General features: G+C 51.4%; 1 protein-coding gene across 3 annotated transcripts; it reads left to right on the top strand.

Moving 5' to 3' along the window:
• Positions 1-487: 487 nt before the first annotated feature.
• On the top strand, positions 488-26,449 carry SUPT5H (SPT5 homolog, DSIF elongation factor subunit). 3 transcript variants are annotated; one of them, XM_053268263.1, is made up of 30 exons: positions 488-855; positions 2,321-2,421; positions 4,171-4,336; positions 4,500-4,562; positions 5,449-5,460; positions 6,830-6,899; positions 10,285-10,353; positions 10,464-10,529; positions 10,753-10,783; positions 10,945-11,013; positions 11,268-11,519; positions 12,737-12,826; positions 13,210-13,280; positions 13,645-13,750; positions 14,201-14,294; positions 15,733-15,869; positions 16,886-17,041; positions 17,962-18,108; positions 19,121-19,267; positions 19,974-20,099; positions 20,508-20,592; positions 21,364-21,468; positions 22,087-22,189; positions 22,471-22,598; positions 23,052-23,157; positions 23,271-23,429; positions 23,667-23,835; positions 24,626-24,829; positions 25,696-25,791; positions 25,972-26,449. In XM_053268263.1, the coding sequence occupies exons 2-30, from the start codon at positions 2,341-2,343 to the stop codon at positions 26,113-26,115; spliced, it is 3,252 nt and encodes a 1,083-aa protein (XP_053124238.1). In that variant the 5' UTR covers positions 488-855; positions 2,321-2,340; the 3' UTR covers positions 26,116-26,449. The 3 variants fall into 3 exon arrangements, with proteins under 3 accessions (XP_053124238.1, XP_053124240.1, XP_053124239.1); XM_053268264.1 differs by lacking the exon at positions 488-855 and adding an exon at positions 1,527-1,584; XM_053268265.1 differs by lacking the exon at positions 5,449-5,460.
• The last annotated feature ends 403 nt before the right edge of the window (positions 26,450-26,852 follow it).

Below are 26,852 nucleotides of genomic sequence, written 5' to 3'. Positions count from 1 at the left end.
TTAGAGGGAACAGTGCCCACGAAGGGTCCTGGGTCGGGGGTTCTCCAACAGGGCTCCCCAGATGATGTTGGACTACAACTCCCATCATTGTGGCTGCGGATGATGGAAGCGGTAGTCCATCCACATCTGGAGAACCAAGTGCTGTCCAAGTGCTTTGCGCAATCCTCACACAGCTGAGCTACGAGGCAGCCCCGCCCAAGCTGCAATCCTCGGCTGCAACTGAAACATTGGAGAGCCGCTGCCAATCAGTACTACAGCCCGGCAGGCCCCGCGCGGCCGTGACTCGTGACGCACACCCCAAGGCTGCCATTGGCCAAGGCCGGCGCCGGGCCGACTCACCCGCCCCTCCCTCTCCGTCACGTGAACCGGGATTTTTGTCCCCCCAAGCTGGGCCTGCGGCGCAAGTTAATGTCGTCAGGTTCCTGCGATGACCCTTCAACGGCCGTCTGTCTTCTGCTTCTACCAGCCTGTCCAATCGCAGCCGAGCTCTCCACGAGACTCCCGTCCCTCTCCATTACGTCACTCCTCCACGGAGCTCTCGCGGGATCCGGCGCGATCTAGCGCGTGCGTGGGTGGGGGGGTTGCTTCCGCTCGCTGCCGTTCCACGCCCCCTCTCCGGCCCCGATTCTCCCCAGCGGGAAAACTGCGTCTTCGCCTTAGGAGGAGGCTTCGCGGGTGGAGCTGCCGGCTCAGCGGAAGAGAAAGGCGGCGGCTACGGCTGAGAGAGAAGAAGCCTGCCTGGAGTCCTTGTGGGTCTTGAGGCCCGGCGCGACCCCTGCCCTTTGACCCCCTGCCCGCAACCTTTGACCTTCTGACCGCCCCTCCTGGGCTGAGGGGGCTGCGCGAGGCCACTGGGTGAGAAAGCTCCCCCCGCCCTCCCCAGAGGAAGGAGCCTGTGGGTTGGCCCTGGCCCTGGCAGGCGGCGTCTAGGGGTGGGAGACGGAGGGAGGGAGTGGGGCGGGAGGCCCGAGCTCTCCCGAGGAGAGCTGGCCCTGTGGGAGCAAGCAGGCCTTGTCCCCTTTGCTAAGCAGGGAGGCAGCCTGTGAGCCCTGCAAGATCTTCCCCGTAGGGGATGGGGCCACTCTGGGAAGAGCACCTGCCTGCTTGCAGAAGGTCCCACCCTGGCAGCATCTCCAAGCCAGGGCTGGGAGAGACCGGCACCCTTGGAGAAGCTGCTTCCAGGCTGGGTACTCAGTCTAAGGCAGCTCCCTATGTGGTCGCAAACACGACTGGTCCCCTTTGCTAAGCAGGGTCTGCCCTAGTGGCATATGAATGGGAGCAGTGTTCCCTTTAACAGGGGTTCCCAGAAGTTGTTGACCAAACTCCCAGGCTCCCCAAGCAAAAGCCATTGCACCTGGGGATCCTGGGAGTTGTGGTCAACAACGTATGGATGCTTTGAACCATTGATAGACCTGTTCTCCATGATGACTTATTCTGATTCTTTTATAGTTTTCTGTTGTGTTTGCATGTTGTGTTTCTTATACAGTTTACCATTTTTCACCCTTTTTAGAGACCCTGTGGGGCTAACTGCGTTCGTATCTGTTAAATAAAAAGAAGCTATTTTGTAGCATGTGGCTGCTATAAGTGAGTGAAGTTGTCATGGAGTTGGTGGTTAACTATTTGAAGTTGTAGCTGCCTTGCCAGTATGAATTGGGGACTTGAGTGTAATTTAGTGAGCTAGTCCTGACTTAAAACATGGAAATAAACAGGAGCCTTTGGAGAATTTCTTCTGGTACTTTCATGTCTTGCCCAAAGGTGTAGCTCCTCTTACCTTGAAATGTTTGTGCAAGATGTTACCCGAGAGGGGCTGCACGTGGTGCTCTCTTCAGCACCTGTCTCTTCCCCCTTTCTCCTCCTCCTCCTTGTCAGTCTTGGCTCATCATAGGTGAAGTTTGGAAAAGGAGTCGTGTTTGATGGTTGGTCTTGGTTATGTAGGGGTGAAGCCATTTTGCTCTTCAGAAACTGAACCTGCTACCTTGAGTGGGTCATTTAAGCCTAGAGAGAGTCACCCACACCCCAGGGCTGCCATTGGCCAAGGCTGCAGCCACGCCAACTCACCCGCCCCTCCCTCTGTCACATGAGCCAGGATTTTTGTCCCTCATCCCGCTCCCCCTTGCGCCAGTGACGTTCGTCCCCACGTCCTATAGGTGGTAGCGTCAAGCTGGGCCTGCAGCGCAGATTAATGTTGTCAGGCTCCTGCGATGACCCTTCAATGCGTGCTGGCGGCCGTCTGTCTTCTGCCTCTACCAGCCTGTCCAATTGCATGTTGATGTGGCTTTCTCCAATTATCTTTTAAAACAAAACATTTCTTTTCTTACAGGATAAAAGAGCATTGCCGAAATGTCTGACAGTGAGGACAGCAACTTTTCTGAAGATGAAAGCGAGCACAGCAGTGAGGCAGAGGAGGTAGAGGAGAATGAGGTGAGGGGAAGATGCAGGCAGGGTTGTCTTTACCTGGTTCAAGAAAGTATGATGGCTTTTGGGTGAGGACTGTCAGAATAGGGACAGTGGGAGGAACCGGGGGTGCCTGGAGTGTACGCTACAGTTCATAGGAGCAATGTGTGGTTGCTGGCAATCTGCTTAGATGGGCCAGATGGTGTAGATAAGGTGATGGTTAACAGCAGAATGTCTTTGCTCCAAAGCTGAAATTAGTCTTGAGGAAGAACTTTGGAGGAGCGGTGAAGTGGCTTGAGAGGCTGCTCAGGGCACAGGAACCCCATTAGAGGAGGAGAAATGAGATGAATTATTATAGCATTAATTTTCAAGAAAGACAGTCTTCTTAAAATAATCTGGAAGTTAGTCTGTGAATGGAAAAGGGTAGCAATATATTGCTCTAAATTAAGGTCACAAACTGAGGCTGGAGAACTACTAGTATTTAATGTTGATCCCACCTTTCTACCAGGGTATTCTGGGTGATTTACAGCAAAAATGAAATGTAACATCAAATCAAAAAATGAACAGAAAAACCTATGAATTAAGAGTAAGTTAAAGCAGACTAAAGCATCAGCATAAACAGCCAAAGTGAAATCTCTAATGGAGGACATAGTGCTGAAACAGCCTACTTTTGCCATGTGCTAATTAGTGGGGGGGCGGGGGAGAGGTCTATTTTTATTGGGAGGCCGTTCCAGATCTTGGGCCCTACAATTGAAAAGCAAGGTGCAGAGCCAGGTAGTTCCTAGACATTAAACAGGAGTAAAAGGTCAGCCACGTGGATACTTGTGGTGACTTGCCTGTCCCCCAGAATCCAGCCACATGAACTATTGTGCTGTATGATGACTGAGGAGGAGAATTTCCTTACAGTTCTTCTTTTACAAAGAAAAGCTGCCTGCCTGCCTTTTAAAAGTTGTCATTATTTAAAAGCTTTGCTTACAAAATGTCCTGTCAAATAATTCCCTCCTTTAAGATGCAAATGCTCAGAATGAATATCAGCATATATGAGAATATCCATTAATATCTATCAATATCCTCCTTTATAAAGGTGAAAAAAACACATGCCTGTATACAGGGCTTATATCATCCCAATACATAATGAAACATACATACATACATAAACAAACATATTTGGAGAAACTCAGTGGAGTAAATCACACAAATTGCAATGCAATATTAACAGATTAAATACAATTTTAATAAATTGTATGCTTGAATCAAGTTCAGATTATATTGTGCATCTGGTTGTATTTAAAGTTGGCACTTTTTGTGGCTGAAACTTTAAAGAAGATATCCAATCTAAATTTTGTTCTTGTGCCAGAGAGAGAATGAGTGGCCAAATACAAAGATTTGCGCAACAGGTTCTGGGTACCCAAGGAGGCTTTATGCTTGTGTTTCTTGGATAACCATACAATGTCTTTGAAACTGGCCTTGGTTCACCAGCAAGAGGCAGTGGCCTGAGAACTAGAGGAAAGGGTGTTATCCCACTCACTGAGCAGGAAGCCTTAAATTCGCTTGATGTTGCTCTTGTTCCATATCTTGGAGGATTGGAATAGGACAGCAGTTGTTGGTTGTTATAGAGCCCTAACTCTAAGGACAAGGGTAGTAGTGACTTGTGCCTTCTTTTCCCTCATGCATGTTGCTGAGCTGCTCTGTGACCCTTGCATTCTTTTTCTCTTTACACTTAAGTTTCACCCACCTGTAACTTTAAGGTAAAGTTTTTTTGCTGGTAAAATGCAGGCAGAAGAAGAACGTGCCAGTGTTGTAGGCAGTGAAAAAGAAGAAGTGGAAGAAGAGGAGGAAGAGGAAGAGGAGGAGGAAGACTATGATGAAGAAGAGGATGAGGAAGACGATGATCGGCCTGCAAAGAAACCTAGACATGGAGGCTTCATTTTGGATGAAGCTGGTAAAAAGACTCTCTCTCTCCTGCTCCCATCACCACCTCCTCAGCTGTTACTCTGAAATGCCTAACCCAGAGGAGCATGTTGAGAGGAATTGCATCCTTAACTCCAGGCTGGCCTATTGGTTACTCACATGGGCCTTGCCCCCTCCCTTTCTCTTTCCCCCAGATGTGGACGATGACGAAGATGAAGATCAGTGGGAGGATGGTGCAGAGGATATCCTGGAGAAAGGTAAGATCAACCCTTCCTGTGTAGACACCTGGGATTCAGAATAAATCTGGATGCCTCAGCTTGTTGGTGCTGGTAGTCATGTTGATTCCTAAAGCACGAGTATTCAAACTTTAGAGTCCCACAGAACTGTTCAGCAGAGTTCCTCCTGATGATGAGGCAGGCAGTTTATAGCTGGTGCTGAGTTCTCAGTCCCACATTGTCTGACCGCAACCTGAAATGGCCCAAGGAAACACATCACTTGGAACAATTTTGTTTTTCATGAATATACTTTATTTTGGCCCCCTCCCCCACTCCATTCTTAGCTGTAAGTCAGGTTCCTAAAGTTGGAAGACAGGAGAAAAGATGAAATGGTAGTCATATTGTTAAGCTCTTCTGGTCAGTGGTGAGATCTGCACATCTGTTTTTATTTCCCTATTTATTTATTTTTAAGCCGGCTGTCAAAATTCCCACAATTTCTTTTGTGAATCCTGAAGTGAGGCGGACCTTTTTTTTTGCCGGTGGGGAGGGGAGTGATGGGACACAATGGCTTACACAGAAAGCTATTGATTGCAGAGATGTGCGAAGATCTGTTGACTCTTGTAGTTATCAAGAAGAGAGAGGCAATCGAAGCTCGTAGCTGCTCCATAGGACCGGCTGCAACCCCTGGGTCCTGGCCGTTGCCCTGAGGCTGTCTCTGCCTCTTGCTAGTGCTTCCCTCTCCCTGGCTCAGTGGCTTCTCTTTTGAGTTTTGTGCATCTCATTCGCTTCTCCTTGGTTTGTGCCACATCTTAATTTTGTTCCTTCCGCTTTTCTGTTCCCCGTTCACCCCCACCGTGTGGTTGGTTTTGATGGCATTATTTGGCTCATACTGTCCGCCCTCCCACCACCACCACCTCTTCATGAGCAGAAGAAATTGAAGGTAAGAATTGGCTTTTGTTTTTAGCCTCTTCATTCCAGCTCCTTTCCTCTCCATCAGCTGCTGTGCTCCTTTGCTTCTTTTCAGCCAGGTGGGGTTTGCTGAATGATGAATGCTGGGCGGGGCGGAACGGGTGGTGGCGGAACATACTCGACGGCTTTGCTTAGTCGCTGCAGGTATGTAGGAGGAGGAGGAGGGAGCTGTGCCGCTCAGCCACGTGGTGGTTCTCTCACCTGCAGCAAAATTGTCTTGGCTGCATTGGGACAGAATGCCTAGCCATGGTTTGTTGTTGTTTTGGAACCTATGCTAGCTTGCCACTGGTCTGAAGCTGGTTTCCAAACCACAGTTTGCGCTAATGGTAGGGTGCCATTACGTCTGAATTCACAAGCCAACTTTATGCCTGTTGCTCTGCCTTGAGGCTGCCGTACCATCGAGACATGTTTGCCCAATGGAGTTCTGAGCAGATGTGAAATGAAAGCAGTCCAGCTGCTCTGAACCACGGCTTGGTGTGTTTGCATTTGGAAGCTCAAACCCTGGTGTGGGTCTTTAGGCAGGCTTAGCACAAACCCAGTTTGGTCTGATGTCTGGACTGAGCCTTTGAAGGATGGGTCCATAGCTCACTGGTAGAGCATCTGCTTGCGTGAGAAGGTCCCAGATTCAACCCCTGCCAGCATCTCCAGGAAGGGCTGGGAGAGACTCCTGCCTGACACGTTGGAGAGCTGCTTGCAGTCGGTGTAGACAATCCTGAGCTAGACAGGCCAATGGTCCGATTGTGTATGAGGCAGAGTCCTGTGTTAGTGCAGTGGCATTCTGCTAAGCAAGTACTTGCTGAGAGAATCCTTTTCTTTTGCATTTGCATCTGGTGAGATCATCTCTTTCTCCTAACTGGAGAGAGCAGTAATCCTCTTTAGCACTTACCCAGTGCCTTTTGAGTACTTGACATGCAGCTGCTCGGTGGAGTGCTTTCTACCAGGAGACCAGTGTAGTGCCGACTGCACGGCCTCGCTCTTTCCAGAAACAGCATGGGGCAGGCCATGGCTGCTAGGAGCTTGCTTGTGCGCTGTAGAGGCCACCTGTAAGAGTAGGCTTAACGGCAGAGTCTTGACTGCCTTAGCAGTGGCTGCGTGTCTCTCTCGTTCTCTGTTCCTTTTTTTCCCTGGTCTCATGAACAAGCACGGCAGAAGTGTCAGAGTGCAGTAGGATCTCTGGTGTTGTAAACAAATTGAACCCAGAAGCTGTTTGGAATTCTGGAAATTGCACTCCACCCTTCCCTGCAGCGCTTGTTTCTGCTTACTGGTTCTCTGTTCAGCCCCTCTCTCTTTCTCTCTCCCTTCCCCTGCCCCACATTGCAACCTTTTGTCTCTTCTCTTAGCGTCCAACATCGACAATGTGGTTCTGGATGAGGATCGTTCTGGGGCACGGAGACTGCAGAACTTGTGGAGGTAATGTGTTGAAAATAGCCAGCCACAAGTGAAGGGTGGATGGCGAAAAGAGAAAATTGTAAGCCTGTGGGCAGGATCATCTCGTAAAAACTTGTATGTTAATATAGAAGTTTCCAGGATACACAGGCCAAGCATAGCCCTATTTAAAGAAAGTACTCAAATACAACCATCTTTGTTAGGATGCAGAGAGTGCAAACTCAGTAAATCTTTAAACTGTAATGTTCTAAGTGGTCTCTGTCCATCACGCAGATGGGCTTCATGCCTGCATGAAGGAGACCTTCGGAACACGCACAAGCAGATCTTTTTCTGGCTCTCTGATAGGTCAGTAGGCTCCTCCCCTTGCCATTGGTTGGCAAGGCAGCCTTTAAACGTTGTTCTCAGTACCTCCGTCTCCTTTAATGGACCTGAAATCCTTTTCGTCTCATATGTCTAAGGTGGCCAAATCTCTGGGAATTCAGCTTCACGAGGAGGCCAAACCCTCCTCTAATTCACTATTTGATGTGCTAGATGGAGATTCATCTAAGGTTTTAGCAATCCCAGTGAATCAGGCCCTGCTGGACATTGCCCAGAGCTTCTGGGAAAAACCATCCTCAGTTCCCCCTACTTCCAGGAAAGTGGGGAACCTATAGGGGTCCAGAGAGAGGGCTCTGCGTTCATGCAGAAACACCCTATTCCGAACTCAATAGTGGTCCAAATCTGAGAACAAGATGCTGTCCACCCTGGTAAACACGGAGGACTGCAAATTGGACTCCATGGTTCTAGTTCAACCATGCAGATTAAGATTGCTAATGATCAAGTCTTCATGTCAAGATACAACCATCTATTATGGGATAAGTTGTCAGAGCAATTGGAGCCCCTCCCATCCCCTCAAAAGGAAGCTATTCTTTCCCTGCAGAAGGAGAGATGCAGGCTAAGCAAACAGCTCCAGGCACTCCACTGATTGCGCCACCAGGTCAGTAGCTAGGACTGTTTCGCTATGCAGACATTCCGAGCCTCCGGTTTGAACCCAGAAGCTCAGACATGGATCGAAGACCTCTTTGATGGCCTCGCCTTGTTTGGGACACAGACAGATGAAACGATGGAGCGGGTGCAAAAGATGAGACAGATGGCTAGGTCCATGAGCATCTCATTGTCATCCTTGGGCTTGAGATTTAATAGGTCTTTTCGTTCTCAAAGGCCCTTCCAATCCCGCTCGTCTGGATCTCAGACCCACAAACATACCTTTCATCAGCCCCATTACACCCAGTTCAATACACAGTATAGAATGTGGCAGTTCCAACCCACGAAACCTGGACAACCGAGGTCTAAGTCAACTAGCTTCCAAAAGAGGGCATGACTGCCCTTGGATGGGATCATGTTTGAGGCCTTACCTGGATCACTGGGGACGTATCACGATGGATGCCTGGGTCCTTACCATCGTTCGCCTAGGCTACGTCATAGAATTCATGGAACAACCACCAGATTTGGCCACCCCTACGAGTGCTACCCTTCAGGAGGAGATTGAGACCCTTCTCCAGAAGGGAGCTATAGAGCAGGTTCCCTCCCACCTAGGGGATGGCCTGTTTCCCCTCTACTTCACCAATCCAAAGGAGGACGGTGGCCCAAGACCTATCCTGGATCTGTGTCTTCTCAATACTTACGTAGAGTATAAACGCTTCAGGATGCACTTCTCTCGCAAGGAATGCGGTTCGTATCCATAGATTTAGTGCTTACTATCCTATATCGATATGTCCACAACACAGGAAGTTCCTCTGTTTTCAGGGAGGCGAAAACACATTCCAATTCAGGGCCATGCCTTTTGGAGTCTCCTCTGCACTGAAGGTTTTCACTAAGTGTATGGTGGTAGTGGTCGGACATTTGCAAGAAAAGGGTGTTCAGATTTCCCCCTACTTAGGGCTGCTCTCCACAAAGTCTCCAGCGAGCCTTCTAAAGGATCACCAATAAACTACAATGCTGTTAAGGGACTTAGGCCTCAGTATCAATTACAAAAAATTGCAATTGACATCAACACCCAACATAAGATTTCTAGGGGTCATGTTCGACTCTTTGGTGGGGACAGTAAGCCTTCCAGGTGACAGAGCCTGTCAAATACAAGACTTAGCTTGACACCTGTGCGAAAATGCCTTTCATACTGCAAGGGACATGCAACGCATGTTAGGCCTTATAGTCCTGAATACAACCAGACTTCACATGCGCCCATTACAGTGGTGGTTCTTCGATGTCTTTCGGCCTCTCAAAGATCACAACTCAAGGTGCTGTGTATCCCAGATCAGGTGCGCAGAACCCTTGCTTGGTGGACCACACCTCAAAACCTCCAACAATTGACCCCTTTCAGAAGGACTTCTCTTCAGATGCAGGTGATGACAGATGCCTCCAAAGATGGCTGGGGGCCTCACATGCAAGATCTGCATATAAATGGCCAATGGACCTAGGAAGAAACCCTCCACCATATAAATTACCTGGAGCCCCTAGTGGTGTTTGGAGATGCAAATTGTGATGGACAACACCACAACAAAGGCATACATAAACCATCAGGGAGGGACCTGCTCCTGTGCCCTGCTCTCTCTGACGCTGGATCTTTGGCACTGGACTTTATGTCATTGCATTCATCGAATGGCAGTGCACATCAAGGGACTTGACAACACCCTAGCGGACAGGCTGAGCCAGATGCAAACACTGTCCCACGAATGGAAACTGAAGCAGGGAATACTTCAGTACGTTTTTCGACAGTGGGGGTCATTGAGGATAGATCTCTTTGTGACCGAGCTCAATCATCAAGGCCCAGCCTGCGGGTTGCTTACCTGTAACTGGAGTCCTTCTGGTGGTAACCTGTCCAGTCACAGACCCACCCAACCCACCATTTGTCAGCGGACTCTAGAACGGAGGAGGAGGGTGCGGAGCACGTGACCAAGGTAATGGGGAAGGAGCCTATCGGGGAGCTAGAAAACGATCTGCTTGTGAGTGTTCCAAAGGTCTTCTTCATGCAGGCGTGAAGCCCATCTGTGTGACTGGGCAGATGACCACCAGAAGAACTCCAGTTACAGGTAAGCAACCTGCAGTTCTTTTAGTAGGTCAGCAAGATCTTATAATATGGCCACTCAAGTGTTTAAAGCTTCACTCAGTCATTCAACCCTGTGACTGAAACAGCAGCCCTGTAAGGTAGGCTGGCATTGGCCCTGTTACATCTTTGAGGCCGAGAGAAGAATGGCTGGCTAAGGCCAGATGGAGAGCTCACGGCCAAGGTGCCTTTCTGAGTTGCAGGCTTCCTGGATTGTGGCTGCACTCCTTAGCCAGTCCAGAATCCTTCACTCTGATACGTCCCTCATGGCACCCTCCTTGTTTCTCTCTCCTCCTCCCCACCCCCCCACTGCCCACTCCTTTGCAGGGACCAGCGAGAGGAGGAGCTGGGCGAATATTACATGAAGAAATATGCCAACAAAGGACCTGGCGAGATGTGAGTAGTTCTGCCCTGGAGGCGATTCAGCTTCCCCGGCTTTCAAACTCAGACTGCCTTCTCAGTGTGGTCGCCCACTCCAGACCACTCAGTTCTCCCTTCCCTTCCAGGTTCTACGGGGGCTCTGATGAGCTTTCTGATGACATCACCCAGCAGCAGCTGCTGCCCGGAGTCAAGTAAGGACCTTGTGGGAAGAACTGCATATCTTCTTCAAGAGAAGACAGGCATCTAAGACTCAGAAGTTGAGGGAAGGGTGGAGTGGAGTAGGCAGGCAGGGAGGAGTGGGGTTCTGGGCACCAGAGCAGGTCAGTGGCTGAGGAGGCCTCAGGCCACCTGGGAGGAATGGGCAGCAGTTCTTTGGAGATGACAAACTGACTTGTTGGTTCTCCTGCCTTCCAGGGATCCCAACCTCTGGACAGTGAAATGTAAGGTAAGTCCCAGAAGGCTGGGCTCCCAGCAAGTCCTTGGAATTGGAGCCCAGCTAGACCATAGGGTTACTTTGGATTTGTACCAGGTGGAGCCGCTCCGTCATTCTGGTGCCTCTCTCTCTCTCTTTCTCTCTCTCTCTTTCCCCCCTTCCCCCCTTCCCAGATTGGAGAGGAGCGGGCAACAGCCATCGCCCTCATGAGGAAGTTCATTGCCTACCAATTCACAGACACAGTAAGTGGGGCAGAACGGGAGAGGGAAGGAGGCCTTGTTGCTCCCGCTTGGCTTTTGCCCTTCAGAAGTGGGAGGCCTGAATGCATGTTTTGCTCCAGGGCTTGGGGGGGAGGAAGCAGGTGGGCCTCCCTTGTCTCCGGTCGTCTTACTCTGGAGGCTCCTGGGCTGCTCTGCTCTGTCTAAATGATGCCCTGGCAGCATCTGGTGCAGCTTGCTTGGCTCACTCTCCTCCTCCTCCCACCACCACCCCACAGCCCCTGCAGATCAAGTCAGTGGTCGCCCCCGAGCACGTGAAGGGCTACATCTACGTGGAGGCCTACAAGCAGACCCACGTGAAGCAGGCCATCGAGGGGGTGGGCAACCTCCGAATGGGCTACTGGAACCAGCAGATGGTGCCCATCAAAGAGATGACGGACGTGCTGAAAGTGGTGAAGGAGGTGACCAACCTGAAGCCCAAGTCCTGGGTCCGGCTCAAGAGGGGCATCTACAAGGATGACATTGCTCAGGTGGGTGGTGGCCACCATGGCTTCCTTCAGAGTCGCTCGGGAGCCGACCTGGCAAATGTTCCCGCGTCCCAAAAGGATGTTGGGAAGAGCGTTTTAAGTGTGTGAAGAATCTCCCAGAAACTGTGTTGGGAGCCAGAAGCCAGGCTGAGCAGAGGGCAGAGTGGGATCAGTGCACAGGGTCTTTCCAGGGGCCTTGGCTGCAGCCCATTGGGGAAGGCTTTGGTGTTCCTTCCCCTAAGAGCAGTGTCCCCTGTAACGAGGATTACAAGATGGCCTTTGCAGCTGGGGATGATGGGAGTTGCTGTCAACACCTGGGAACCCCTATCACAAGGAGCACTGCCTAGGAGGCTCATCTTACACCCCCACCACCCGCTTGGGCTTCCAAAAGTGAGCGAAGACTGCCTTGTTCTAGCAGGCTTCTAATGTGGGGTGGCTGCCCCCCTACATTCAGTTGCTTTTATTCTCCATGCTGGTTGCCTTTTCTAGTTGTATTGGCACTTCAGTCCTTTTGCAGTTACCTTGTATCGTTGTGGCTGGGAAGCGGCGCAGGAGATTCCAAACAGATGAACAATGCACGTGCTTTTCTAGACAGCACTGTAAACGACAGGATTTTGGTAGCACACAATGTTGTCTAACTCAGAGGTTCCCTTGGAAAGTTGAGGGATTTGCTCAGATTTTGACGGAGTTTTGCTATCTGCCTACGTATATGGCGCCTCACAGTCACATGGGCAAAATCATACAAAATCCCTGCCCTCAAGGAGCTTATATCCTGGAGAGCTGGAGCACAGCCACCCCTGCAGGGTGGGAAAGAGGAGCAGGGCATATGGGTTGGGACATTCCTTCAAGCTGGCTCAAGCCCAGCTGGGAATCCTGTGTGTTTGCTTGTAGGCTCGGCCACATTTCTTGAGCCATTTCATGAGTCATTTTGCACTCTCTGGAAGCGTATTTTTGGTAGTCCTTATGTGTGCTCTCCTTATTGGTTTTAATCTATTTGTATCCTGCCTTTCAATTAAAAATTTTTTCCAAGGCAGCTCCTCGTGGGATGCTGTGGTCTGGATAGCGAAGGTGGATCTGTGGGGTGAGGGTTGTATGGTGGGTGGCTGCTTCCAGTTTTGCCACCAGGCAGATGAGTTGCTCCTTTGCTTGATTGGTGTCCTGTTTTCATCATGCTCCCAGCACCAACCAAAGCTGCTGGCTTTTTCTTCTCTTTACTCCAGGTGGATTATGTGGAGCCGAGTCAGAACCAGATCTCACTGAAGATGATTCCACGCATAGATTTCGACCGCATCAAAGCCCGAATGAGTCTGGTATGTTGGCTGAATGCCTTGCAGAAGCCCTCTCGATTCCGAATGACCTGCCTTTCTGGGGGTTTTATTGGCCTCTCTTCTGCTCAAGGTGTGGTGTGCTGCTTGCCCCAAGCCCAGCTTCTTCCTGTCTGTCCCATCGGGAAGAAGCTTTCCAAGTTAAACCTTCCATGTGCTCTCACTTGACGCAGCTGCTCTCGGGAGCCTGGTGTTCCATGTTCCAGTCTCTTGTACTTGCCTTCTTTCCAGAGCTGGATGTTCAATCCACTTTAAAACTGCTCTTTTGGTGTTGTTTCTGGAGGTTGTGGCAAAGGCACTCAAGTGCTCCCCGTTCTGGTAGCAATCCTGCTTCTTCTCTCCCCCCCCCCACTTTTTTTTCCTTGCAGAAAGACTGGTTTGCAAAACGGAAGAAGTTCAAACGTCCCCCACAGCGTCTCTTTGATGCTGAAAAGATCCGGTGAGTGAGGGGAGGGGAGGACCGCCCTGACTTTGGCAGCTCAGAATGGAGGCTGGTGGTGAAGGGCCAGAGAGAGGGAGATACTGTTTGGGTTGTTTGTTGGTCAAAGACCGAAATAAAGATGGACTGAGAGAGGGAGATGGGGAAGAAGCGACGTGCTGGCTGAGCAGTAAAAGGCGGCCATTCCTCAGTTTGGGGGGAGCTGGTACGGGCCTGTGGGCTGCAGCCCAGCAGGATGTTGCTCCTGGCGCTGGACTCTCTCAGCCCTGCTTGGCCTCCCAGAGCCTGGCCTCTAGCAGCAGCTCTTCCCCTGCTGCTGCCTCCACTGGCCATGCCAGCCATTCAGATTCTCCTTCAATTCCAGGTCTTTGGGAGGAGATGTGGCGTCTGATGGGGATTTCCTCATCTTTGAGGGGAATCGCTACAGCCGGAAAGGTTTCCTCTTCAAGAGCTTTGCTATGTCTGCCGTGGTGAGGATTGGGGCTCTGGTTAAAATGGGGCAGGGTGCGGAAGGGGGAGGCCAGGCTGGAGAAGATATAGTAGGGCTCGAGACCTTGGGGAAAGAGATCCAGGCACCGGGATTATGGGAAGGGATGGGTGGATGTGCAGAGTGCAGCTGTCCTATGTCCCAAGTACTCAGGGTTCTTGCACAGGCCTCCTTTGCCTTTGGCCATTGTGGCTAGGGATGATGGACATTGTAGTCCCACAACATCTGTGGACCCAAGCTTGGAAACCCCTGTCCTGAATGGATGATGGAGTACCAACACAGCCCTGTGCAAGGAAAGCATGAATTAGGAAAGGAGACCTTTGAACCCTCTCGAGTTTAGTGAGGGCAGAGCTGCCCCCGGTCCCAACTCCTCAGTCTGCTCTGTGTCGCTTCACTTTTCCTCCTACCTACCTACTCTATTTCTGGGCTTCAGATCACAGAAGGAGTGAAGCCCACTCTGTCTGAGCTGGAGAAATTTGAAGACCAGCCAGAAGGCATCGACCTTGAGGTGGTTACCGAAAGCACAGGTGAGAAGAGGAGGATGCTGACCCCCTGCTTGGCTTGTTTGCTCCTTCACCTGGCCCACCTAGTGCCTGCTTCTCACTCACACTCTTCCTGGCCAAGACGGTGTGGCACCAACCAGCTTGGTTCCGCCAGGACTTCCAGGAAGACCCAAGCTTCCAGGCTTCTGACAAGAGCATTTGAAACGTCTCCTCTCCTAGTGCTTGTGCAAGGATGAGGACCCCCAAAGGATGGTGTCTTTCCATCGTGGCCCCCTCCCCCTTAGCATACTCACTTCGTGTGCCTCTGATCTTGCTTGCACAAGAAGAGAGCTGCCCATTGGGAGCTATATCTGTGGACCGGAGGGAGGGAAGGAAGCCCAGACTGCTGGCGCTGGAGCAGTTTTCCCTCTAGTTGTTATGAGTGAGCAGAAAGAGTTTTGTTCTGGGCGGCAGTATCAAGGCAGTGTGCGTGCACACACTCCCACATACTGTACATACACACACACATACATATGCACACACGGAAAGTATTGATGTGGCACGTAAAGCACAGCGCAAATTTTTTAAAAGTCTTTTAAAAATAATTATCAGGGAATTAATGCACACACACCAGGAAGGAATTAATGCTTTTAGTGGTGGACTGAATTTGACAACAGGATTGCTTTTTGTATGTATGTTGTTGTTTTTTGAACTCCAGTGTTTTAAGATTTCAAGCTTAAAAAAAAAAAAAAACCAGAACAAAGGTTGCCACGAGACTTGCACAATGCACAAACTTTTGCCCCTTCAACATCTTGCCTGTTCTCTGGGCTGCTGGGGGCTGCCTCTGCCGCCTCCAACGCCACCTTCGTCCTCCTCTGGCTCCATCTGTAGAGCTCGACAGAAGTCTTGCGAGGGGGTACTTTGGCCTCTCACGAGACTTCGGATGAGATCTGCAAACCGGGAGTTGGCGCTGGTGGCAGGAGAGGGGGAAACCAGGCCCAGTTGGGAGGCAGTGGTGGGAGCAGCACTGCGCGCCTGGCAGAGACAGCTGCACAGGGGGCTGGCATCTTGTGTGCACACGTTAGAGGGAACATAGCGCTGGAGGGAAGAGGAGGAGTTGCCGATCCCTAAGGAGGGATCCAGTTTCCAGTGTCCAGATCAGAATTATGGCTTACGGGGAATTTGTGGCACACTCTGCTGAGTGGAAATTAACATCCATATTGATTTTCTGTGCCTCTGTTTTTCAGTTGTGGCATGTGTTTACCAGCATTAAAATACCCACAAATCATGAGGTGTGGGGTGTAAATTTGGGTTCAAAACATGTACTTGGGACCCCTCTGGGCCCTCTAGTAAGAGTTGCCATCATGCCCCTCTTCTCCACTGACAGGCCTGTGATGATCTTGTTGTTTAGCTTGTGCTGCTTTCACTGCTTGTTTCTGCTACAGATATTTTTATGTGTTCACTTCTCCGCCTGCCACTTTAGGGAAGGAACGTGAGCACAACTTCCAGCCCGGAGACAACGTGGAAGTGTGCGAAGGGGAGCTGATCAACCTTCAGGGCAAGATCCTGAGCGTGGACGGCAACAAGATCACCATCATGCCAAAGCATGAGGACCTCAAGGTATGGGTTTCTTGTCTGCCCTTTGGCAAGCATGGCTCCTGAATACGTGAAGGCTGTGTAATCAGACTGCTGCAATGGGGCACATCTGACCCCCAACTGAAATGCAGCAGGGGAGTGAATGGGCTGCAAGCGGTGGGGGTGGGAATTCCCATCCCTAGTGGGGGCCGGCCACTTTTCTCATGGTGAAAGAAAGTAAGCTCAGGGAAACCACCCCAGCCTTGCAAATAAGTCCACAATAGTTCTTCTTCTTAGCTTGCCTCCTCACTTGCATCAGGCCACAAATGGCTAAAAGGCAAAGGTGACTTGTGTGCAGCTGGCCGCCTGGGAGCAGGCCTTGCTTTTCAGGTGTGACAAGAGGAGTGTTTCTTGACAGGCCTTCCACAGCGCAGCTTAGAGCAGCTGATCCCCCTCGCTGGTGCCTGGGACCTGACCCCCAGGTGCTGAAGGTGCTGCAGGTGATTCTAGGCTGCCCAGTGAACATGGAGGTCCACACTGTCCCTATAGCCTAGTCCATCGAGCTCAGTGTTGTCTACACTGACTGGCAGCAGGTTTCCAAAGTCTCGGGCAGAGAGAGGCCCTTCTCAGCCCCGTTGTCTGATATTTCTTTTCGTTGGTCTAGTCCTGTTTTACTCTTTCGTTCATTCTCCATCCTGGAGCTCTGCTACTAATGCATGTGCTATATACATACGAAGCTGTCTTCTGTGGAGTCTGACCCCTGACCTGCCTAGTCTGGGGTGGTTTCCTCTGGCTGGCAGGGACTCTCCAGGGTTTCAGACTTGGGGTCTTTCCCTAGCCCTCCTGTCTGAGCTCCTTGGTCACCAGAGATGCCTGAGCCCTGGGACCTTCTGTGTGCCCCTCGCGTACTCCACCACTGATCTGTGCCCCCCTCCAAAGGTACAGAAGTGAGGGAAAGTCTGCCTGGAGACCCCAGCTTTCAGCTGGAAAAGGCAAACAGAGTGTGGTCATCAGCTGGCTTCATCTCTCGCAACCGTCTCTTGTTTCGCCTCCCTCTTCAGGACATGCTGGAGTTCCCAGCCCAGGAGTTGCGCAAGTATTTTAAAATGGGGGACCACGTGAAGGTGATTGCTGGGCGCTTTGAAGGCGACACAGGACTGATCGTGCGCGTGGAGGAGAACTTCGTCATCCTCTTCTCTGACCTCACAATGCATGAGGTGAGCGGCAGTGGGGCCGAGGGAAAGATGGTACGGTGGGGGTGGGGAGGCTCTGTTGAGGGGTTCGAGATTCCCCCCCCTCCGGATTATACTTTGCATCCGGCCATTGAATCGTTCTGTCACTTGAGGTGGACTAGCCTGCCTGGGACCTGCCTCTGGGGATAAAACCTGCCTTGCATTTTGTAGTTCAGGGCCAGATTTCAGTGCTGCTTCTCCCTCCTGTGGCTGCCCTTGGGTCTTGCTCCTCAGGTCCTACCTTTTTCTACCCATGGCACATGGCAAAGCTCTGGGATTTTGCAGGGGGGAAAGGAGTCTGTGGCCAAGAGCTAAGGTTGCCAATAAAGCTAATGTGTTTATCTGGGCTTGTTTTCATTAATATTGCTTGTGCTGGTCAAAGACCGAAATAAAGCCTAGCTAGATATCATCTGTCTGTCTATCATATATTTATAGCACCTGATATATAAATCTCTAAGTGATGTACAACATTTAAAACCAGCACAGATTAAAACACATGAAACAATTAAAACAGTAACATAAAAGAGAAATAAAAACAATTATTTAAACAAATTATTAAAATTAATTCTAATTTCTAAGTCTTCTTCTAAGTCTTCTTCTAATTCTAAGTCTTGAGGGTCTTCCTGAAAACAAACAGAGAAGGAGATGCTATTATTCCAGTCTTAATTCTGCATCAGCTACTCAGGGATTGATGTGTCTATTTGGGGGTTTTGTGACTTGCATTTGTTGAAGATGCCCTGCCCCAGCTGCTGCCTTTGAAGATTTAGCCAGCTGGATGGTCTCTGTTTTCTGAGTTGGTGCCTTCTTCTCTAGATGCTCCTCATTCCCTCTCTGCAAGAGCCTTCTCAGAGCAGTGCCCCATCTCCCCATCTCGTGTCACAGTCTTGCTCTCTGCCTCTCTGCAGCTCAAAGTCCTGCCTCGGGACCTGCAGCTCTGCTCGGAGACAGCCTCCGGTGTGGATGTGGGTGGCCAGCACGAGTGGGGAGAGCTGGTGCAGCTGGACCCCCAGACGGTTGGTGTCATCGTCCGTCTGGAGCGGGAGACCTTCCAGGTAGGTGGGCTCTGCTTAGTTGATCAGGGAGAGGCATGACGGAGCTCGGTGTGGGAGTTCTTCTGCTCTCGTGCCCCCCGTCGTCAGGGCCTTCCTTGCAGCAGGGCTGAGCTGACTTGAGTCTAGTGCGGTCTCCTTTAAAGCACACAAGACGAGGATCTCTGCAGCCCACTGGTGGGTGTTGAATTACATAGCATAGCCGGCAACTATTAAGGCAGAACTTGTCTGCGTCCCATGGCCTTAGTCTGCTGTGGTGCATCAGAACTGAAGCGATGCCTTGCTGGGCCAGGCCGCCTCACTGCAGCATTCCTTGCAAGAATCCCAGCAGCCAGCAGGTGCTACAGGAAGCCTGGCCAACGGACCTCTGTCTGCCTTCTGCCTACCCTGCTGTATGTCACTTTGATTAATTTCAACTTCCGTGAAACATACAGGGGGAATTCTGGCACTGGGTCTTGCAGAGAAGGCTTAAAATGTGGCTGCCACTTGTGCCGCTTGGGGCAATCGGGGCCGGCCTGCCCACTAGGCGAACTTGGCAGCCACCTAGGGTGCCAAGCGGGGAGGGGTGCCAAGGACCCGGGTCATGTGTGACTGGTGACCACGGGCGGGTACCCGTGCTGTTGGAGCCAACCAGCCAAAGCGGGCAGCGGGGATCACCGGCCCACCCAATGGGAGGCGCCCGCATAGGCAAAGGAGGTCAGGGGAGCAGCAAAGCCAAGCTTCTCCTGGGGCACCCCCATCTTTGGGCCGGCCGTGGGGGCAATTGTTCTGTACATGAGGGTTTAATTTGTATAATCAACACCTATTTTATGGAAGAGAAGCCTTCTGTTGTAAGGGCCGAAGCAGAACCCCCTGTCTGAATGTCTGTCTCGGGATGCTCTCTCCCCATCGGGTCCTCCCTCTTCTTTCAGTGTGCTTCTCTGAATGTACGCAAACCAGAGGATTGGTAGCATCTTCTGGAGAGATGGTGGAGGCTTCCTCCCCTTATCTCGGCTTGTCTTTCCTTTCCTCTCAGGTGCTCAACATGTATGGCAAAGTGGTGACGGTGCGGCACCAGGCAGTGAACCGGAAGAAGGACAGTCGATTTGCAGTGGCGCTGGACTCGGAACAAAGCAACATCCACGTGAAGGACATAGTGAAAGTCATTGATGGGCCGCACTCGGTGAGGGGTGGAGCTGGCTGGACACAGCAAAGTGGGCCTGGCTCTCACGCTGGGCTTCCTGCCCATTGCACCAAGGGTGTGGCTCTGGGGGCACTCAGGCAGTAGTGGCCAGGAGGGCATGGCCACAGCCTTGGCCTTCTGTATGTTCCTCTGCTCTTACTGGAGGGTGCAACAGAGTACAGTGGACTCTCAGCCATCAGGCAAGCACTTGAAGGATGGTGTTTACATCGGAAGCTGCCTTCTACCGAGGCAGACCCTTGCTCCATCTAGCTCAGTATTGTCTTCCCAGACTGGCAGCAGCTGCTCCCAGGTTGCAGGCAGGAGTCTCTCCCTGCCTGGGGATGCCAGGGAGGGAACTCGGAACCTTCTGCATGCAAACAGGCAGGTGCTCTTCCCAGAGCAGCCCCATCCCCTAAGGAGAATATTTTACAGTGCTCATATTGCATTCAAATGCAAACCAAGGCAGGCCCTGCTTATTCAAGGGGACAACCCATGCTTGCTACCACAAGACCAGCTCTCCAAGGCAGGACTAATTGCTCCCCACCCCACCCCCCTCTTTGCATGCTCTGAGATTAGCAGGTCTAATGGCACCTTCCTCCTTGTGTTACAGTAGGGCAGGGGTTCCCCAGACTGGGTCCCCAGACGCTGTCGGACTACAACTCCCATCATCCACCTTGGATGACCTGGAACTTCTCTCTCCTTCCAGGGCCGTGAGGGGGAGATCCGTCATCTCTTCCGGGGCTTCGCCTTCCTGCATTGCAAGAAGCTGGTGGAGAACGGGGGCATGTTTGTCTGCAAGACCCGCCACTTGGTTCTGGCTGGAGGCTCAAAGGTCAGGCGTCTTCTTGGGCTTGGCCCGGCCCCTGGTGCCCTGTTGGGTGGGGGCACACTGCCGAACTCAAGCAGCTGCTTTCAATTGAGTCAGCCCACTGACCCAGCTAGCTCAGTCTTGTCTGCTCTGACTGGCAGCAGGGTTTGATGGGGGGTTTTCCCCAGCCCTACCTGGAGATGCTGCCAGGAATAGAACCCAGGAGCGCCAGCGTGCAAAGCAGATGCTCAACCCCTGAGCTGCAGGCCCATTCCCACTAGCGCCCCAAGGTCAGGGATCTTCCTTGGCTTGGCCTGTGTGTGGCACACTGTGAGGGGAGGGGGCACCTGTTTTGGGTGGGGGGCAGAGAGTCCTGCCTGCCTGCCTGCCTGCCTGACTCCTTCTTTTGGATGGACTTCTGTGCTTCTTCAGCCCCGGGATGTCACAAACTTCACCATTGGTGGCTTTGCACCCATGAGCCCTCGTATCAACAGTCCCATCCACCCCAGCGCAGGAGGTGAGTTGAGGAGGGGCGACTGGACACCTTGGGGGACTGGGTTGCATACATTCCTCCGCACGAGGAGGTGTGTTGCTCTAGTTCAATGCAGGATTAGGCCCAAACAGATAAGGAGTTGATGAAGAAACAGGTGGAGGGTGGGGAGTGAGATACTAGGGGGGTGGGGCAAGGCATCTCTGAGGATGCACAAGGACCAGCTTCATTGCAGGAGTAGGGGGTACTTCTGGGATCTGCATGTGGTGTGCGCCACTCCCCACCCCACCCCACCCCACCCCACCCCACCCATCCCCAATCCATGAAGATTCTCCCCCTCACTGTTGCAGTGGGCAGCCTCTAGTTCGGTTTTGTTCCCTTCCGTGAGGCAAGACATAGGGATCTGTTTCATGCAGAATCGTGGGTCCCAGGAGCAGCTGGCTCATCCTAACGAGTTTTGGGGTGGGGGGTGTGCCAAGGAGGCACAGCGGCCCTGCCTTCTCGGAGCTCTGGTTGCTCCTCTTCCGTCTCGCCCTGCCACAGCATTATTCAGAGCTGTGCCACTGCAGGTGCAGTGTAATTGGTGCCCCTCAAGAGATACTGAAGGCACCAGTTGGAATGCACTTGTGCCCCCCACCCCCACCCCGTGAGCATGGCGGGAATACTATCTTCTGCTGTAGGGAAAGGAGTGAGGATTTTCTCAGATCTCTGGGGATTGCACCAACCCCAACAGAGGACCCCTGGAGGTTGGGTGGGCTGCAGATCTGTGCCCCTCTTCCATCTTCCCGTTCTTCCTAGGACAGCGAGGTGGCTTTGGAGGGGGCGGGATGAGTCGTGGTCGTGGGCGCAGAGACAATGACCTCATCGGGCAGACGGTGCGCATTTCCCAAGGGCCCTACAAAGGTAAGAGATCCCTTTGTTGTGGTGTGAACGTGGGCCAGGTATTCTCGCCCGCCTCTCTAACCTTCCTGGAGTACAGCTGCCCTGAGCATCCTGGATTTCTGGATGGCCTCATCTGGTGCACTTCTGGGGGTGTCGGACTGAGAGGTGGGCAGCATTTTGAGTTGGGCTTCTTGCTTCCGGAGAATTGGCCTGTCACAGTTCTTTGGAACTGGGGCTTGTGGGAAGAGATGAGTGAAGTTGCTATCTCTGGAGCATTAATTAAGATCAGAATGGGATAGCAGTGACTTGAAAATAACTCCCACTGCCCCATCTGCCCTGAAAGGAGCCCTGGAAATCGTTGTTTTGTGAGGGGCCCAAAGGTTAGACTCCCCAAAATCACCACCCCAGGAGTTGCAATTGATGGTGGTTATTACTTGTTCTTCAGTTTGCAGTATAAATGTGCCATAGAACTTTTAATGTTTGGCTCTTCAGACACACATGGCTGTTCAGCCTTCAGCTATTGTGGCTGGGGGTGATGGGAGTTGCCGTCCAGCGACATCTGGGGACCCAGAAAGTCTGGTGGGTTTACTGTCTTGCGTTTATACCTCATCCAGTGAGCCAAGTCCTGGTCTCTTTCAGGCTACATTGGTGTGGTCAAGGATGCCACAGAATCCACTGCCCGTGTTGAGCTGCATTCCACTTGCCAGACAATCTCTGTGGACAGGCAGCGTCTCACCACCGTGTAAGAATGACAGGAAGGCATGAGGGGCTGGGCAGAGTTCTAGAGAGACACTCTGAGTGTTTCAGAGGGCCATTGGTGGCCGTGGCTGCTGATCTGGCTCCCTTAGGTGCCAGCCTGCTCATCCTGAAAACTCTGGGAGGGTAATCGGAGGTGGGGGGTCTGTGGAGGAGGAGTTCCTGATGGACTATAGAAAGTGTAAGAGTGTGTGTGTATGTACGTACGTGTACATGTATACCAACTCCATTAGAATCTCACTCGCATCTTATTTTCCTTTTGGCCAGTGGTTCAAGAAGGCCAGGCGGCATGACCTCCACTTACGGACGCACCCCTATGTATGGCTCTCAGACCCCTATGTATGGCTCAGGATCCCGTACACCCATGTATGGCTCCCAGACTCCGCTGCACGATGGTGAGTGATGGAAGCAGGAGCAATCAACATCAACAAAAAGCAGTAGCAGTTAAATATCTCATTCAAAATGCACTTTGCCTGAGGGGAAAAGAGGTCTTAATTGCCTGCCAAAAAGCAAGCAGCAATGGGGCCAGGCAGACATTTTTCAGGTGGTCTTTGCTGTCTTAGCACCCCCACTTCAGGGCCCCACTGAAGGCCCTGTCCCTCATTCTCACCTGCTGTGCTTCTGATGGTGGTGGGGGACAGGAACTGACCCTCAGTAACCGGTCTCAGGGGTGGGGCGCATTCATGCAGGTGGAGGCAGTTCTTAAGAGACTCTGGCCCCATGTCAATGTTCGCTTCGCTGTCAAAAGCAGCCTTTGGAACTGAGCCTGCAAATCAGTTGGGAGCCAGCACAGAGGAGACCATGTTGAGCATTGACTTTGTGTTGTGTGGGCTACATCTGCTTTTCAGGCAACCGAACTCCTCACTATGGCTCTCAGACGCCCTTGCATGATGGCAGCCGGACTCCTGCCCAGAGCGGGGCATGGGACCCCAACAACCCCAACACACCCTCCAGGTTGGTGCCTCTCAGTGACGAAGCAGGGTTGCAAGGCAAGAGGCTGAGAAGCAGGACGTTTGGGGCAGAGCTGGCCATTTGTGTCTCATCCACCCCACCCTCTCCTCCTCCAGGGCGGAAGAAGAGTTTGACTATGGTTTTGACGATGAGCCCACCCCTTCTCCACAAGGCTACGGGGGAACTCCCAACCCACAGACTCCTGGCTATCCTGACCCTTCTTCCCCGCAGGTTAACCCGCCGTACAACCCTCAGACGCCTGGCACACCAGCCATGTGAGTGCTCCGAAGTTGCGGGTTGGGACATGGGGCTGGAGGGCATAGCTCCTCTCTAGTTGTCATTTCTGAGCTTTATGAAACTCTTGTAACCCTGCAAACAGAGGAAGTAACAGCAAAAGCACCTCTGTTGGAAAGCTAACGCCCAACTGGAAGCTTATGGTGCAGAGGAGAAGAGCAGGGTTACTCAAGCCCTTCTCTCTACCTGTTCTTGACCAAATGTCTCCCTTGTTGCAGGTATAATACCGACCAGTTTTCTCCGTATGCAGTTCCATCCCCTCAAGGCTCCTACCAACCTAGTCCCAGTCCTCAGAGTTTCCATCAAGTGGCACCTAGTCCTGTAGGCTACCAGAACACCCACTCACCAGCCAGCTATCACCCAACGCCATCGCCCATGGCTTACCAGGTACCGTTGGAAATGTATAGCGTCGTGATGCAAACTAGATATAATATGAAGCTCTGTGAAGCTGCCTTCTGCTGCATCAAACCATTAGTCCTTTGCACCAAGCGGTGTTCCTCTGGACTGGCAGCAACTTTCCAGGGCCTCGGAGAGAGGCCTTCTTGGCTGCTGTGGAAAACGTTACGTTCCACTAACTGCTAAAAACTCCACCCACGCAGAGGGCTCAGTGTTAACGGAAGCCAAGCTTGCATCTGCCGCTGAGTGTTGTAAGTTAACTGGCAGTCTTGCATGCCTCAGCTGAGAGAGTTCTGAGAACTTGTGAAGGTTTTGCTAGTAAATGGGAGAAGCTAGAATATGGGGGAGGGAAGCCCCTCTGAGGAACGACTCCATCTCTGGTTATTTCTCTGCACAACAGAAGCAGTAAGTCATGTCAACAAAACAAGATCTACTCTTACTCTTTTGAAATACTAAAATCACAAGTGGTTCTCAGTGGATGACCACTAATTTCTTGTTAGCAGTCCTATTGTCCTCCACACTTTGGATGTCGCCACCACCACCACACAAACCTCCTTACCCTTTCTCTTTAATTAAGTTTTTCATTTATTCTATCTGTGTATCCTCTCATTTTTCAGTCACACTCATTTTATGTCTGCTTAAATTCTATTTTAAAAGGATCAAAATGGAGAGTGAATTTTTCGCTTTCTGCCATAGGTAGCGAAACATCTTGAGCTAGCCCTGGCTTCCACCGTGACTTCTCTGCTGTCTCTTCTTATAACCTGTTTCTCTCTTGTTTCAGGCCAGCCCCAGCCCTAGCCCAGTGGGCTACAGCCCCATGACTCCAGGGGCTCCCTCTCCAGGAGGTTACAACCCTCACACCCCTGGCTCTGGGATTGAGCAGAGCTCCAGCGACTGGGTCACCACCGACATCCAGGTCAAAGTTCGCGACACGTATCTGGACAGCCAGGTCATAGGGCAGACGGGAGTAATCCGCAGTGTGACTGTAAGTGGGTTAGTGTGACTGTAAGTGGGTGGTTGAGTCTCGGGTTGGAGGAGGTGCATGTCCATGTTTGTGATGTGGGGAGAGGCTGCAGGCCTGAAAAGAGCCAGGGGAAGGTTGGCAGATGAGCTTCCCGGACTTTGTGCTGCAAGAGCTCCAGCGGAGGGCCTGCTCTGAGGGCAAAGGCATCGCTGGGATCCTGCTCTTCAGTGGCATGTGTGGTGTGTGTCAGTCATGGAAAATCCAGATTTGCCTCTTTGAGGGAGATGAGTGAGCAAATTAGTTGCATTTCTGTCCTGCTTTTCTTCCATCATGGAGCTCAGCGTAGTGCACAAGAGAGGTTCCTAGGAGGTCTCCCATCCAAGCCACTGCCAGGACAGCTTCTGTTGCAAAAAACCACAAAAGGCTTGCCTGCTGTTTTTTTTCTCTCACTGTCCTGCAAGCCAGCTGTTTTTTATTCTAGGCTGAGGTCTCCTTTGAGCCATACTGTTGGACTAACCAGGAAGTAAGGCTCCTTCTGGTGCCCCATCTATTTAACCCTGCCATTTCCAAAGCGAGGGTGCCAGTGTTTGAGCAAGTCAGCTGAGAAGATCTGGCCACAATCCAAACTTGTTATAAAGTCTTATCGAAGAACATGGCCATCATTAGTTAGCTGTGCAGCTTTTTCAGCATTATGCAGCATCCTCACAGTTTGTGTAACCTTGGAGCTGCCATGTGAGGATCAGTGAGAAGCCATGACTTGCCAAGTGTTGCTCTGGAAGCAAGGTGGAAGCAACTCTGCGCCTAAGTTCCCCTCAAAACATAGATAGTTGCAGTTGTGTGATGACTTTAACTGTTTCCCTGCCCTTTCTTTATCTGCATCCCATCAGGGTGGAATGTGCTCCGTCTACCTTAAGGACAGTGAGAAGGTGGTCAGCATTTCCAGTGAGCACCTGGAGCCTGTCATACCTACCAAGAACAATAAGGTATGTTGAAAGAAGCTTCTTCCCTCTTGTAGCCCTCTGCAGGGAAAGCCATGATTGGCTCAGCCCCTGCCTGGCTGCCATGCTTCCCAGTTTCCCTCCTCCCTTCCCCTCAGGACATGGCTTGGGTTGGCTCTGATCTAGTTTGTGGCTGCTTCTCATTGCTGGGTTCCCTTCCTGCAGGTCAAAGTCATCCTAGGGGAGGACCGAGAAGCCACTGGTGTCCTGTTGAGCATTGATGGCGAGGATGGCATTGTCCGCATGGACTTGAAGGAACAGCTGAAGATCCTGAACCTGCGTTTCCTTGGCAAACTGCTGGAGGCCTAGAGGGATGGGAAATCCATTTTTTGTTCTCTTGTTGTGGCTTTGTATGTTTTTAAGCACATTGCCTTGTACAGATTTGCTCCAGAGGGACATTATTTTTGTTCTGTCGCTTTTTACTTCCCCAGCCCAACAGATGATTTCTTGAGGTTTGGGGGTGGGAAGGGGGGACGCTAGTCTTGCAATTGTGCATTGTGAATAAGTGACTTCAGCAGTGGACTCATGGCAAGTGGAGGGCTGTCCTTTCCCCTTCTCTCTTGTAGTGCTTTATGCCCTCTACAGAGAGAGAACTATCCAGTGTGTAGCTTGTTTTAATAAAAATTCTCCCTGTGCACCCCAAGGTGGGTGTGTGCTGTGTTTGCCTTGCTCAAGAAACTGCCACATTCAGATTGTCTGCCTCGTCATTGGAACAAGAAGTTTGCAAGTACTTTGTTCCGTAAAAGATACTTTATATCAATGATTCCATTCTTTCTCATCTCTGTTGGGTTTAAATGATGATGCTGTTGAGGGAATGATTAACTCAGCCTGAATGCAGAGGGTCCTGGTCCATGCCTATGGAGGAGGCTGGACTAGGTCAGTGCTCAACAATAAAATTGGCACAGTACTAAAAATTCTTGTGCAGTTGCAGCCAGGGGCCTGATGCTAAATGACAAGATGAAACCTAGGAGCCATCAGTTGCAAAATTCTCTTCTATAGAAGGAGATCCTAACCCTTTTAAAGAAGTGTACCCCTTCTGTTGCAAA

Source organism: Hemicordylus capensis, chromosome 7 (genome assembly GCF_027244095.1).
Source record: "Hemicordylus capensis ecotype Gifberg chromosome 7, rHemCap1.1.pri, whole genome shotgun sequence".
NCBI classification, from domain to species: domain Eukaryota; kingdom Metazoa; phylum Chordata; class Lepidosauria; order Squamata; family Cordylidae; genus Hemicordylus; species Hemicordylus capensis.
Note: the sequence above shows the minus strand (reverse complement) of the source record. Positions and strands in the feature narration are given on the sequence as shown.

What these genes read in the sequence shown, in the direction of transcription:
- SUPT5H (XM_053268263.1), top strand. Translation starts at nt 2,341, where the DNA reads ATGTCTGACAGTGAGGACAGCAACTTTTCTGAAGATGAAAGCGAGCAC. An exon ending in GCTTTGCTATGTCTGCCGTG is followed by an intron (nt 13,751 to 14,200) that starts GTGAGGATTGGG and finishes TCTGGGCTTCAG; the next exon opens with ATCACAGAAGGAGTGAAGCC. An exon ending in TGGAGCGGGAGACCTTCCAG is followed by an intron (nt 18,109 to 19,120) that starts GTAGGTGGGCTC and finishes CTTTCCTCTCAG; the next exon opens with GTGCTCAACATGTATGGCAA.